General features: G+C 54.9%; 1 protein-coding gene across 4 annotated transcripts in view; it reads right to left on the reverse strand.

Moving 5' to 3' along the window:
- The window catches only part of TNRC18 (trinucleotide repeat containing 18), an 88,165-nt gene that overhangs the window by 40,127 nt on the left and 34,900 nt on the right, over positions 1 to 13,138 (reverse strand). For all 4 annotated transcript variants that reach the window (XM_055340636.1, XM_055340635.1, XM_055340633.1 and 1 more), the window contains 7 exons: positions 12,537 to 12,727; positions 10,873 to 11,302; positions 8,496 to 9,494; positions 3,481 to 3,656; positions 2,779 to 2,915; positions 2,424 to 2,552; positions 566 to 737 (listed from right to left, as the gene is read on the reverse strand). In XM_055340636.1, the coding sequence (XP_055196611.1) occupies positions 566 to 737; positions 2,424 to 2,552; positions 2,779 to 2,915; positions 3,481 to 3,656; positions 8,496 to 9,494; positions 10,873 to 11,302; positions 12,537 to 12,727 (2,234 nt within the window). The remainder of the gene's footprint in view (positions 1 to 565; positions 738 to 2,423; positions 2,553 to 2,778; positions 2,916 to 3,480; positions 3,657 to 8,495; positions 9,495 to 10,872; positions 11,303 to 12,536; positions 12,728 to 13,138) is intronic.

Here is a 13,138-nt window from a genome sequence, read left to right on the forward strand (position 1 = left end):
CTGAAGCTGCTCATTAGACAATTATGCCGTTAAACAACAGTAATTGCATTATTTGGTTAAGAACCTGCAGTCTCTCTTCATGGCTTCAGCAAAGCATCATGGTACGTGCACAGGGGATGTGGCTTTCATCTTAACCCTACCTGAGGCTGTGCTACTCTGGTAAGGCTCTGACCTCCTCTGGGCCTTAATTTCCCCCTTTGTGCAATAAGAAAGCCTGGAGGAGGGGATCCCTGGGTGGCTCAGTGGGTTAGTGCCTGCCTTCAGCTCAGGTCGTGATCCTGGAGTTCTGGGATCAAGCCCCACATCAGGCTCCCTGCATGGAGCTTGTTTCTCCCTCTGCCTGTGTCTCTCATGAATAAATAAATAAAATCTTTAAAAAAAATGTACTAGAAAATTTGGAAAAAAAAAAAAAAAAAGCCTGGAAGACAGTCCCTCTGGCACTAAGGCAATTGTTTCTACACTTTCTGTGCAAGACTAGGGCCAACAGACCTACAGAGAGAGAGTGAACTCTGTCTGGCATACCCTTCCAACCTCAGCAGCACACCTAGAAGACAGGGTGACTGACCTGACTCATGAAGTCCGATGAAGCTTCATGCTCATCCCAAGGCTGGTTCCTGCCCCTCGCTTTCCCCGTTCCAACGAGGGCATCATGTTCCTCTTCAGGTCCCTTGTGTCTCTTCCTCATCCCTGCTCCAAGCTCATACTCCTCTGACGTCAGCAGGGGCTTGCTGCTCAGCCTGAAACCCAGATGCACTGCTGGTCAACACCCTGACCAGGAAAGTCTCAAGGGTTGGGGGTCGGCCCTCAAGGCCCTGAAGGGTAGGCTTTGGATGTCGAAGCACAGACAGTGATGGCAGAGTGACGAATCTGGGGAGACGGATCCTGTGAAGCTATGGTGCTGGGATTCTATTTGTGAATGGGGCAGAATGAGAGTTTAACAGGAAAGAAGGAACACTTCTCCAAGGCAGTATCCTCTGCTGGCCTCTTTCTCTCGTGCTTCTTCACACACACACACACACACACACACACACACACACACACACACACCCCTTATCAAAACGTGCCGAAAACAAGGATCAGAAATGTCAAGGAACTCCTCCAGGATGGGAGGGAGATCAAGAGTCCCTGGCTGGTCTCCTGTACCCCTGGGATTAAGACAGTCAGGATACAGTCCCAGGTTGAAGGCATCTCTTGCCTACTTTAAAATAAACCCTCACAAGTAATAGAAGCAGCTAATTTTTACTCGGTGCTTTATTATGTGCTTTGTTCCATATTAATGCTTTCTATTTCAGCCACAAAATAATGTTCTACATAATGTTTTTTACACAGGGAAACTAAGGCTCCAAAAAGCCAGCACCCAGTCTGAGGTCACAACAAACACTACATGGAGCTGGGACTCAAAGGTGCAAAAACACGCCCACCTCCAGGGGCTATGCGCCCTGATCCAGTGCTGTCTGCCAGCGGCCCAGCCTCTACTGTCTTCAGCAACTGCTTTCCTACTCTCCTTTGACTGGCTATAGGGGATTTCTTCCTCTCTCGCTTCTCCTCCAACAGGAACATCCAAGGAAGATAAATGTAAGTTGTGGGGGCCCCTTGGGGTGGTCTTTTAACAAAACCTGTGGACAACCCAGTCTCTCCTCTGCCTTCTGAAGCCACCGTGTGGCCCCCTCTGCTTCCTCAAGCCAAGCATCAGGCCGCCTAGTGTCTGCCCTGCCCCGATGTCCCAGGCTGAGGCACACTCCAACTTCATTCCTCTGATGGGCCTCATTCAGTTGATGCTACTCCCTGACACCCAGGAAGACTGCAGCATCATTCCTATCCGTGCTCAGCCTGGAGGAAGAGCTCTCATTCTAGCCACCATTCAAGAAAACCTCCAAAGGTGCCACATGTAGCTTCTGCTGCCACTCAAGATGTACAGAAAGCAGTGGCCCAGGGCCACAGGCTCAGGTGCAACAAGCCAATAGGTCAGGCCAAGAGGACAGGAATGACACTGTCAGTCACATAGGGAAACAAGTGACAGCATAAGTCAAAGCCTGTCCCAGCAGGGCTGAAGCTCAGCAGATCCCTTTGCAGGGAGGAGGTGTATGGAGAAGAGCAGGAATTAGCCCCTAACCATGGAAGAAGCAGGTGTGGCAGGAAGATGGGTGAAGCGCTTAGCTGATGGCACAGGAACCTCTCTCACTGGGGTCAGCTGCCCACTCAGTGCTGGGTGGATGAGTCTGCCTGTCCATTCCGCCACTCGCCTGGCTCACCCTCCTGGCCTGGGCAGTGTGCACCATGCTCCCTGAGAGCTACCAAACCAGATGGGTCAGAGCCCGAGGGACTCGAGGTCCCCGGTGCCCAGATGCAGGCCCTGTGTGGGCCCGCACTCCTCCCCTCCGAGCTCTGTGCCAGTCCCCGACCCACCGAGGGGCCAGCCTTACTTTCCGCTACTGTTGCGGCTCTTCCCTCTCTTGCGGGGGGGCGACAGGGCGCTCAGGGCGTGGGTCCGTTTCCTCGGCCTGCCAGGGCCTCTGCGTGCCAAGCTTCTATGGGGTTCCTCGCGCCTGTCCCTTAAAAAGAATCACACGCTTGGCTGTGAACCTGGGGGGTGGAGGGGGCGCGGAGAAGGACATACGATACACACATGTCACTCGGGTCCACACACACCTCTAATGGCCTACCACAGCCAACCTACTGAGCGCCAGCGCCTACAAGAGCCCAATCAGGGCACCGCCTGCTACAGCCTTGTCACCCGGCTGGCCGGGGCCACAGGATATGGCTAGGGCGCACACTCACTCGGAATCACGGCGTCTCTGCAGCTTCACCAGCTCTCGCTGCTTCTCCTTGTACCGCCGCTGGACCTCAGCCAGCCGCATCCGGAAGTCCAGCTCCATGGCATCCATGCTTTCCAAGGAGGACTTCATGGCATACATCTGCAGGGAGAGCGGGGTGAGGATGCCAATGCCCACCAGCTCCCACTGGCTGATCAAGCGTCCACCCAGATGGGGATGGCGAGGCTTGATGGTATAACAGGGGCCCAGCTCAAACCCCACCTCTGCCACTTACTAGCCAGGGCCCTGTGGGCAGAACACAGGATAGGAACCAAAACCCAATTTTGCAGGACTGCATCAAAGCCAAAGTGGCCCCAGACAGCTGCTCAAGCAATGTGGGCCACCGTGTCATCCATCACTCACAGATGGAGGCTCAGAGAGGTGAGGCGCTTGCCCAGGGCTCACAAGCAGCAAGGGGCACAGCCAGGCCTGCTCTTCCCAACCCATCAGGCTGTCACCCATTATCACATAAATAAACTGGGATCCTGAAAGGGGAAACAGCTTGCACAGGCTGTACAGCAAGTCAATGGCAGAAGCTGGACTCAGATCAGGCCCTTTCAACTCCAAAGCCAGCCATGTCCCCAGCATGGTGGCATCTCTGGGGGACTCACCTACAACCCCACCCCTTAGGCCACAGGTAGGCAAAAACAGGCCCAGGACACCTCACCCGCTCCTCCTTCTTCTGCATCCAGCTATACTTCTTGTTGGGGTTCAGCTCCCGCGGAAGCCGCAGATTCTTGAGCGGGTCCACAAAGGGGCTGTCCAACACCTCCTTCAGCATGTGGCTACTGGCTGCCAGCAGGCTCTCCAGCGAGGGCCGTACCGCCAGGCCCCGCTCCGCACCTACATACAGGAGGCAGGTGAGCCCATGCCTCTGCGCTGGCCCCGCCATGCTGCCTGGGGGCAGGATTCACGGATACTGCAGCCAACCCCACTCAGACCCCAAACAGGGAGGAAAATGAGGCCCAGGACCAGCTCAGGGCTTGCCCAAGGTCACATGGCCCCCAGGATGCTGACTGGACTGCGGCCTTTCTGAGAAGCAAGAAATGGTGCTAAGTGAGGAGAACAAGTGAGAGCTGGGGCACACAGCATGGACCTATCCCAAATGTCCACTGCTGCACAGTCACCGAGAGTAGCCAAGCCACCGGCAGAGGTGCTTTCTAGGGTATGCCTCTTTCTGCTATCTGTCCTTTAAATATCCCATGAGGAATATGCAAGGTGTTAATTTTCAGAAAAAAAGGAACTGAAATTAAGTTATATGAAATGTAAAAGTAATACGAGAACACCAAAAATACAAAACAGGCATAAAAATGTGAAAAATGAAAACCTTCCCCTACTCAGCACAAAGTTGCCCCCACCACTGGCGGCACTACCACTGATGTTCTTGTAAAGGGCCCTGAAAACTTTTGCCCATACTCAAACATATATGACGTCTGTGGGCATCCTTTATAAATATGGAAATGGCACCAATCCACTCGGAATCACACTTCACTCCTTTTCATGTTACCGCATAATGGACATTTACCACATATGATTAGTTTGAATCTTATAAAAGCTGCCATTTCTGCAGGTCAAAAACAACAGAATTTCAGAAGTTTTCCATGACCAAACCCACTAACAGCTGTCTAGAATTCTCTTGTATTGCTGAGTTTTAATGAATCTAAATAATCCCCCATTGATGACATTTTAGTCATTTCTAAATTTTTTTTGGTACTGGATAGGTAGGCGTATAGGACACATTTTGTTTTAGGAGAATTCCTACCTGTATGATTAACATGATCAAGGTATGTGAATTTATTCCTTTGATAAATATTCCAGCTGCCCTTCAGGAAGGGCACACCAACTCAATCTCAGCAGTGGCTCATGGGAGCCCATCTCCCCTCCAACTTCTCCCAGAGTAAAAGGAGTTTTAATTTTTTTAACTGGTGTTTTCTTTGTGATCTAACATGTGGTCAGTTTCTGTGAATGTACCTGAGGTACCCATTTTTCTTTTTTTTTTTTTAATTTTTATTTATTTATGATAGTCACACAGAGAGAAAGAGAGAGAGGCAGCGACACAGGCAGAGGGAGAAGCAGGCTCCATGCACCGGGAGCCCGACGTGGGATTCGATCCCGGGTCTCCAGGATCGCGCCCCGGGCCAAAGGCAGGCGCCAAACCGCTGCGTCACCCAGGGATCCCGGTACCCATTTTTCACGTATACCTAAGGTAAAAAAGTGTATTTTTTACTTCTGATGTGTACAGTTTCATAAAATCGACATTAACAATTATCTGGCATAGATCAGGGCTTCCCAACCTTGGCACCGTCCACACACCTTGTGGTGGTGTGCTCATCCTCTGTGCTCATCCTCTGCTACAGGGCAGCTGTCCTGGGCATGCGCTGTAGGAGGTTTCGGGGCATCCCTGCCTTTATCCACTAGATGTCAGCAGTACTCCCCCAAGCTGGGACAACCAAAAGGGTCACTGCCAATAGAGCAGTGGGTTTTGCTCTCCCATATCTTTACAGAAACTGAGGCTACAAACCGTGAACCCCATCAACTCATGAGGGGCTGGTAGGAGACTGGAGTATGTGGACCACCCCAAGGTGAGATGGGTGTGCCAACGTCCTCCAAGCCAGAAGATTTTTAGCAGTTGGGTAAGGCAGGAGAGTGCAGCTCCATTACAGAGGAGGGGGACAGAGGTGTAGCTTTGTCCCCTCCTTCATCCTCCAAACCAGTCTTGCTGAGGGTTCCCGGGCAACCTGGATGACTCTGGGCCAGCTGCTATGGGATGAACTATGTCCCCCCCAAATCCACACGTTAAAGTCCTGACCCCAAACAGACACAAAGGAGTGACCAGGAGAGAGACCTCGGCAGGACCCACCCTGCCCTCACCTTGGTCTAGAACTTCAGACCCCTGGGCGGTGGGAAAACACATTTCTGTTATCTGAGTCCCCAGTTGGTGGTTTGTGATGGCAGCCCCAACTACTATACCAGCCTTGTGGCTGTACCAACATGGAGGTGACCCATGGGCCGTGGGGAAGCTCAAAGTGTGAGGACTGATGCTCAGTATCCCATCAGCAGCTGCTGGCAAGAGAAGAGACTACCAAGACCTCCCTCACCCCGGCAGTGTACACAGCACTACACACCAGCACCACTGACTGCACTTTCCAACCCAGGGTCATGGATCAAGCTCTGGGCCACACCTCAGTGTCAGAAACCAGCTGTAGGTCACAAAACCTCCTCCTGCTGTTTCCTGGAAAGTCTGCTCTTCCAGCAGCTCAGGCCAGAAACCTTAGAGTCACTCTAATACCCACTCTGACAAAACCCACTGGCTCCACCTTAATTTACCTCCACTCAGAATCCTCTTGTTCCTCACCTCCACCTGCTACCCCAGGGCCTGGAGCCTCCTCCTGGGTCTCCCTGCATCCACCCTCGCCCCAGCATCAGTTATCTACACAGCTCCACCCCCCAAAAATGACTCTATTTAAGTCTGATCCTAACACTGCAATTCTGAACCCTCTTTCAGGAGTATCCAGGGACCTACTCCCTCCCCATCCCACAACCTGCCTGTGGTCACCACTCTCCTCCTTCCACTCCACTCCCAGCCTCCTTGCTCTTATTCAACACACCACACACAGTGCCACATACACCATTCACCTCAGGGCCTTTGCAACTGCTATTCCATCAGGTTGGAATGCCATCCCAAGAAGAGTTCCTCCCTGGCCTTTCTCAGGTCACTTTATCAAGAAAGGCTTCCCTGGCCTTCTCGCTCTGTCTTGTCCCCCCTTCCCACTGTTTCCACCTACTACTGTTACTGCCTGATGGTGCCAAGGGCTACACGTGGACGACCGTGTTCAAAAACAGTGCTGGGCACACAGCTAATTGAGAACAGGTAGGACTCCAAAACAGAAAATGAAGCAAGGATGGGCAGCAATCCCCAAACCAGGCAAGCCAGCCTCAGGCCCTCCTTCCCAGATGCTGCTGGCCCTCTGCAGCCCCCACTGAAAACCCACCACCCACTGGCAGGATTCAAGAGGGTTTCCATCTTCTTCTGAAAAATGATTTTTTGTATGAAAATACGTAAATGAGGGAAAAGTCATGAACTTTAGAACAACAAGAACCAAACCGTGGGGGAGTGGGCAGCACGTAGCCAAGCTTCCAGGGGACCAGAGGACCATGACCGTGAACAAGCCCTGAAAAGGTGACCTCGGTTCTGACCTAGCAATTCCACCCCTGGATATACCCCCAGGAAAATCGGAGGTGTGACAAGGATTTTTCTTCAGGTACAATCATCACATTGTTTACCACAGCAAAATAAAACAAAAGGTAATGCCTGACAATCTAGGATGAGGTCACTGAACACTGGGGCCTCCACTAGCTGTCCCTAAAAAAAAAATTTATTTTATTTATTTATTTTTTAAGATTTTATTTATCCATTCATGAGACAGAGAGAGGCAGAGATGCAGGCAGACGGAGAAACAACTCCACGCAGGGAGCCCAACGTGGGACTCGACCCCGGGTCTCCAGGATCATGCCCTGGGCTGACGGCAGCACCAAACGCTGAGCCACCCAGGCTGCCCCTAAAAAAAGTTTTAAAGACACATAGTTTTGAAAAATATTTCATAAAGAACATGCTAAGTGAAAAGACCAGTTCACAGAACGTTGTTTACAAAATGATCTTAATTTTAGAACTGTATGTGTGTAGAAAAAGTTCTAGAAAAAATGCACCAAAACACTGGCAACGCTATTATTACCACCTGACAGCTGTCACCCAGGCCCTTCCCTCCTCCGCGCAGGTTCTGGGCCTAGCGTGGGGTGGTGAAGCCCGCCTGGCCCACAGCCCCTTCTGTACACATTTCTTGGAGTGCCCTGAGTTTCTGTGTTGAACACAAGTGGGTTTGTGCACAGCCCAGAATTTGCTGCCCTTCTGCTGAGAGCACCCGTTTCCTTGTAAGAGCTACCCCTCCCTGTACCCCAGAGGGGACAGTCCCATCAGGGGGAGTACATGATCAGCCCATTCCTTCCCATCTCCCAGACTACAGAGTGCCTCTGCAGAAAGCATGAACCCCAGGGAGCCAATGAGAATGAATCAAGTATGTTTGCCAGAACTACCAGGAAAAGAGGTGGCCTCTTTTGAGAGTCTGCTGAATTGGGCAGGCCTGTGGGCCTGCAAGGAAGTGTTGGTGACCCCCATGAGGACAGTGGGCCTGCCGTGAATGAGGCCAACAGAGAGAAAAGTGGAGCAGGTGGAGAGAGAGATGGGGAAGGGGTAAGTATGGAAAGAAACTCCTGAGGACTTGAAATGCCGAGATCCAGCCATACCTGAAACTTATTACCTAATTAGCACCATAATACTTGGGTTCCAAGAGCCAATTTCCCCCACCTTCTTCTAAGCCAGTTCAAACAAGCGTTTCTGTCCCCTGCAACCCAAACAATGGTGCCAAAACAAAACACAGCACTGACAGAACAAGGAGAAACGTCACCACTAAGAAACCCACAGACCAGCTGCACGGCAACATGTGTGTGCTCGTAACACTACCAACCTGTAAACAACCGAAATGGTAATCTTCGTTGTGTATGTTTTGCCTCAACTTTTAAAGAATGCACACAAACCATATCCTGGGGATTTTTCAAGATTTTTAAATTCTGAGAATTAGGCAACATAAAAAATGCCACAGAAACCAACCACCCATCGTGGCTCACCTCCCACCTCCTGGCTCCTCTTCTCTAGCTCCAGCTCGGCGATCTCACTCAGCAGTGTGATGCCATGCAAGAAGCTCTGCTCCAGGACCAGGCTCTGCGCTGCCTCTAGCTTCTCCAGGGCCTGGACTCCGGCGCCCGGGGAGGGCAGAGGCCTGGCCTGGGGCAGTTCTGCAGCTGCCGCCAGGGCATTCATGCCAGCCAACGGGTCCTCCAGGCCAGGCAGAAACTGGTCAGAGCCTTCCTCCTCCAGGAAGCAGGGGCCACCGGGCACAGGCGCGGCCTCCCGGGCCTCCAAACTCAGGCACTCTCCCTCCCCGGCGGGCACGTCACAGTCTGCCAATTCCAAGCTGGGCAGGGGCTCGCTCGGGGCCACCTGGGCTAGGCCTTCCTTGGGCCCCGCCTCTGCCACGGGCACAGCCATGGGCAGGTCGACGGGCACCTCCACTGGCTCCTCCTTCGCCTCCACGAGCGTCTCCGGCGTCAGTCGCGCTCCCAGGTCCGGGGCGGCTGTGCATGATTCTGTCCGGCCCGGTGAATCAACCCGCGCTTCGACCCTCTCCGAGAAGTCCGGGCACCCGGGGGGCTCCACGCCCCCCTGCCCGCTGGCGCTCAGTGCCTGGGCCTCCAGCAGACCACCTCCACAGCCAGCCGAGGGGCTTTGGACTGCTAAGGCTTCCTCGGGGGGCAGTGTCAGAGGTGACTCCAAGGATGGCAGCTCTGCAGGGCCTTCATCCATGTCCTCCACCTCCGCCTTCACCTCCCGTTCTGCTAGCGGCTCTTCATCTGGGCCCTCTCGAAGCGGCTCTGGGATCTTGGAGGGGGACAAGCGGATGGGCTTGTCTTCAGGTGAGAGCGCCAAGCGCTCAGGCCCATCAGCTGGGAGTGGCACATCGGGAGCCAGGCCGTCAGCATCAGAGGCCGCTGTGGGCTGCAGCAGGAACGGGTAGGGCCTCCCATAGTGCGGTGGCAGCGCTTGAAACGGGTACCTGGGTGGGATATCTGCCAAGGACACGGAGAGTCAGCAGGGGCCCCTTCACCTGTCATGTCTGTCCCCATTAACGCCCACCCACCAGCCAAGACGCAGACCCACGGCCACCCTCTTATCCTGGCCAGCCTACAGAGCTGGGACCTCTTCCAGGCAGCATCTGAGGATCCCTGGGGCCTTTCTGCCATGTCCGGACCACAGAGAGAAAAAGTCAGCCACCACCCTGTCCCCAAGGAGCTTCAGGTCTCAAAGGCAGAAACCAAAATCGGCTCTTTCTTTCTCTAGACCCCGACCCCTTAGCACCCAGCACAAGGCTGGCCTAGAAGCAAAGGCTCAGTAGATCCGCCAAAGGTTTTCACCCAGCCAGTGCATCTCTGGCTCTCCATTCCCACCCCATCCCATTCATGCAGAGTTGGGCCATCCAAGTTGTTCAAGAAGTAACAGTAATGCAGTGCTCCACCCCCTCTTTCTACTCTAAAACCCCCATCCTTGAGTGTAACCACTCAGGAGGAAGACGGTGTGTGGGCCAATCTCTACAATGCTCCCAGGCAAGCTCCAGGTGCTCCACAGCAACCCGACCAGGGGGAGATGGGTGCAGGGACCAGGCCCCGGGGCCAGGCATGTGCTCAGTACCAGACATTAGCATGGCATCAATCTCCCCAGAGAGGGGCAACCACTTGCCCCAAGATCACACAGCATCCTGACGGCAGAATCCTAATCTGAACTCAAATACTCCCAAGCCTGCCCTCGCACCCTTAACAGCCACCAGGGAGGAGGGATGCCACTAAGGCCACCGGCTGGCCGTCCCCACTGACACAGGCCAGGGGAAAAGCACCTGCGCTCACAGCACACAGCAAGGGGCACCCAGAACGGGAGTCCCCATGCTACTGTTGTTGGGACAACTCAGTACTTCCCGTGTTTCAGGCACAATATGCTTTATGGTTCTTACTTTCCTTAACCCTCAGAGTGGAGTCCCTCTGCAACAGTTTTGTTTTTTGGTTTTTTTTTCTTTAAGTAGCTTCCATGCCTAACATGGAGCCCAATGTGGGGCTTGAACTCCTGACCCTGAGATCTCAAGCTGAGATCGAGTCAGACATTCAATGGACTGAGCCACCAAGGCGCCCCCTGAAGAAGTTCCAATGGAATGCCCATTTCCTTGACTTTGCTCCTGAGATGGGGCCGGGAGGAGAGACATCTCTGACCCACATACTCATGCATTCACTTCAGAGCTGAGTGGCAGGCCTGATGCAGGGCAGGTGCAGGGCAGGTACCCAGCAGAGACAGAGGAGGGAAGGAGGAAAAAAGCTGGACAAATGGATGGTAAATGAGCCAGCAGGGGTTGGTCAGTGAGCCAGAGCATGCAGCCCGCAGGGGTCTGAATCACACTCCTACCCGAGAACAAGGCCTGGAAGGGGCTGGGGGCTTCCTTCTCCAGCTCCAAGTCCTTCTTCTCCACGACGTTCTCAGGAGCCTCCTCCTTGCGGGTGATGCCAGGAGTGGGCGGTGGGGAGGCAGGTGGCGGGCTGCTGGGGTGGGAGCTGGGCGTGGCAGGGTAGGCATAGGTGGGCGCCTTGGACACATCCTCCAGCTTCTGGATGACCTTGGCCTTCAGAGCAGCCACAGGAGAAGCACGGGGAGATGGTGGTGGGCTCACGGCTTTGCCATAGGTGCCTGTGGGGCCAGCGGCCAGGCCAGGGGGCTTCCGAGGCAGCAGCCCAGGGCCCGCAGCAGCCAGGCCAGCCTTGCTTGCGGCCTGCAGGCTCCGCTTGCTCACCTTCTCCTCCATCTCCACCCGATGCTCCTGGGCCTTCAGCCGCTCCTGCTGGGGAGGGGCCCAGCAGGCAGGGTCAGCACAGCAGGAGCCATCACCCGGCACCTGCTCTGTCCCTGGGACCCCCTCGAGCAGGGTCCAGGGTGCAGGCTGCCCGCCCTCCCAGTTGGCTATAGACATTCCGTCATGGCTTGCGTGTAACAAGCACAGCGTTCCTTGTGGAACCCCAGATGGGGCCGGGGGCCTTGGTGGATCTAAAGGCTCCATCCTCCAGGGCTTGGGGTGGGGGGGCCTCCAGTCCAGATCCTGGCCCTGCTGGGAGCCTCACAGTCAGAACAAGGGGGACAGGGCAGAGACAGGAGATTCCTGATGAAGGAGCCACCCCTCTCCCTGCACTTTTATGGCATTAGAATAGCTACCTTCACAGAGAACTCACTACCAACTGAGTGCTCTCCTGCCTTAGCACCTTTGGATCTCAAAATGCCTGTGGGGGGGGTCTCTCCCTATATTTGACATCTTTTGAGGAAATGGAAGGGGCTGCTTGAGGATAGCCAATGCTTGTGGGGGTGGGGGGTGGCGGGTGGGGGCAGAGGGCCAAGCAGTCAGCACATAAAACACACTGGGAAGAAATGCTCGGGGCAACAGCCACTCTCCTGATTATTAAATCTCACTGAACAATCCTGACGACGCAGGATTACCAGCATCTCCACTTTCCAAAGAAGGAAACCTGAAGCCCAGAGACATGAAGTCATTTGCCCAAGGGCACAGAGCCAAATATGCCAGAGCTAACGTTCCAGCCCGGGGCCGTCTGCTACCCTGGTCTGCTGCCTGTGCCACCTCGGCGGCCTCCTCTGGAGTGGCTACTGCACAAAGGACAGCAGGCAGCCCAGCTGGGCTGCTCAGGGAGGAGATCAGCCTGGGCTCAGGAAACCACAGCAGCCCCTGACATCTCTTCAGTGCCCAGTGCAACTTCCCAGTCCAACCAGCTGCCTCTCCTGCCTCGGTTTCCCCATCGCTCCCCACACCCTGCCCCTGCCAGCTTCCGACCACCTCTGGGCTTTGTTCACGTTGTTCCCTCTGCCTGAGGGCTTGTCCAAAGTCAACTCCTTTGGGTCTATGGACAGACACTCTCTCCTCTGGGTGGCCCTCCCTGACCACCAGCCCCTGCCACCTTCTCTCCATCCCAGTCCCTAACTGTTGAGTTTCAGCCTGTGGACCTGTCTGCCTCTCCACCACAGATGGCGCTGCAGCAGGTCCTCCTGTGGCTGCCCCCTCCCCAACTCACCACGAGCTGGGCACTCCTCTGCAGCTCCAGGGCCTGGGCTGCCTGCTGCTGCAGGTACAGGAGTTCCTGCTGCCGCAGGAAGCGCTGCTGGGAGAAGAGCTGCAGCTGCTGGGCGTGGTGCAGGGGGCCGCGGCCCGGCGGGTACAGGGCAGCCCAGAGCGGGGGTGCCGCGGCCCGCTCCATCAGCTCCGCTAGGGGCAGGATGCACAGTGAGGCTGCACCCGCCGCCCAGTGCCCCCATGGCCCCCCTGCGGGCAGGGCGGGGCCTCCCTCTGCACCCACCTCACCGGCCCAGGGGACCAGGGCCCCGTCCACACTCCAGGTGGGATGTCCCAGGCCCTCACAGCAAGCCCTTCCTCCCACCACACCCAGTGGTCTGCCTGAGGGATGGGAGGTACCAGGGCGGCAAGGGTGGGGGAGTCTAGGCCCCAGGAAGGAAAGCCTGCTTTGGTTCTGGGTAGAAGCTTATCAAAACAAGAATTCCTATAGCTTTATGACACAGGGAAACCTTGAAGCCCTGCTCTGCCTCCTATCCCATTATTCTGGGTGGACACCTCCCCAAGAAGGCCCTTGGCATCTGGGTCTGTCTCTCCAGGTGAAGC

The sequence above is a fragment of the Nyctereutes procyonoides genome, unplaced genomic scaffold, assembly GCF_905146905.1.
Source record: "Nyctereutes procyonoides isolate TBG_1078 unplaced genomic scaffold, NYPRO_anot_genome, whole genome shotgun sequence".
In the NCBI taxonomy this organism is placed as follows: Eukaryota; Metazoa; Chordata; class Mammalia; order Carnivora; family Canidae; genus Nyctereutes; species Nyctereutes procyonoides.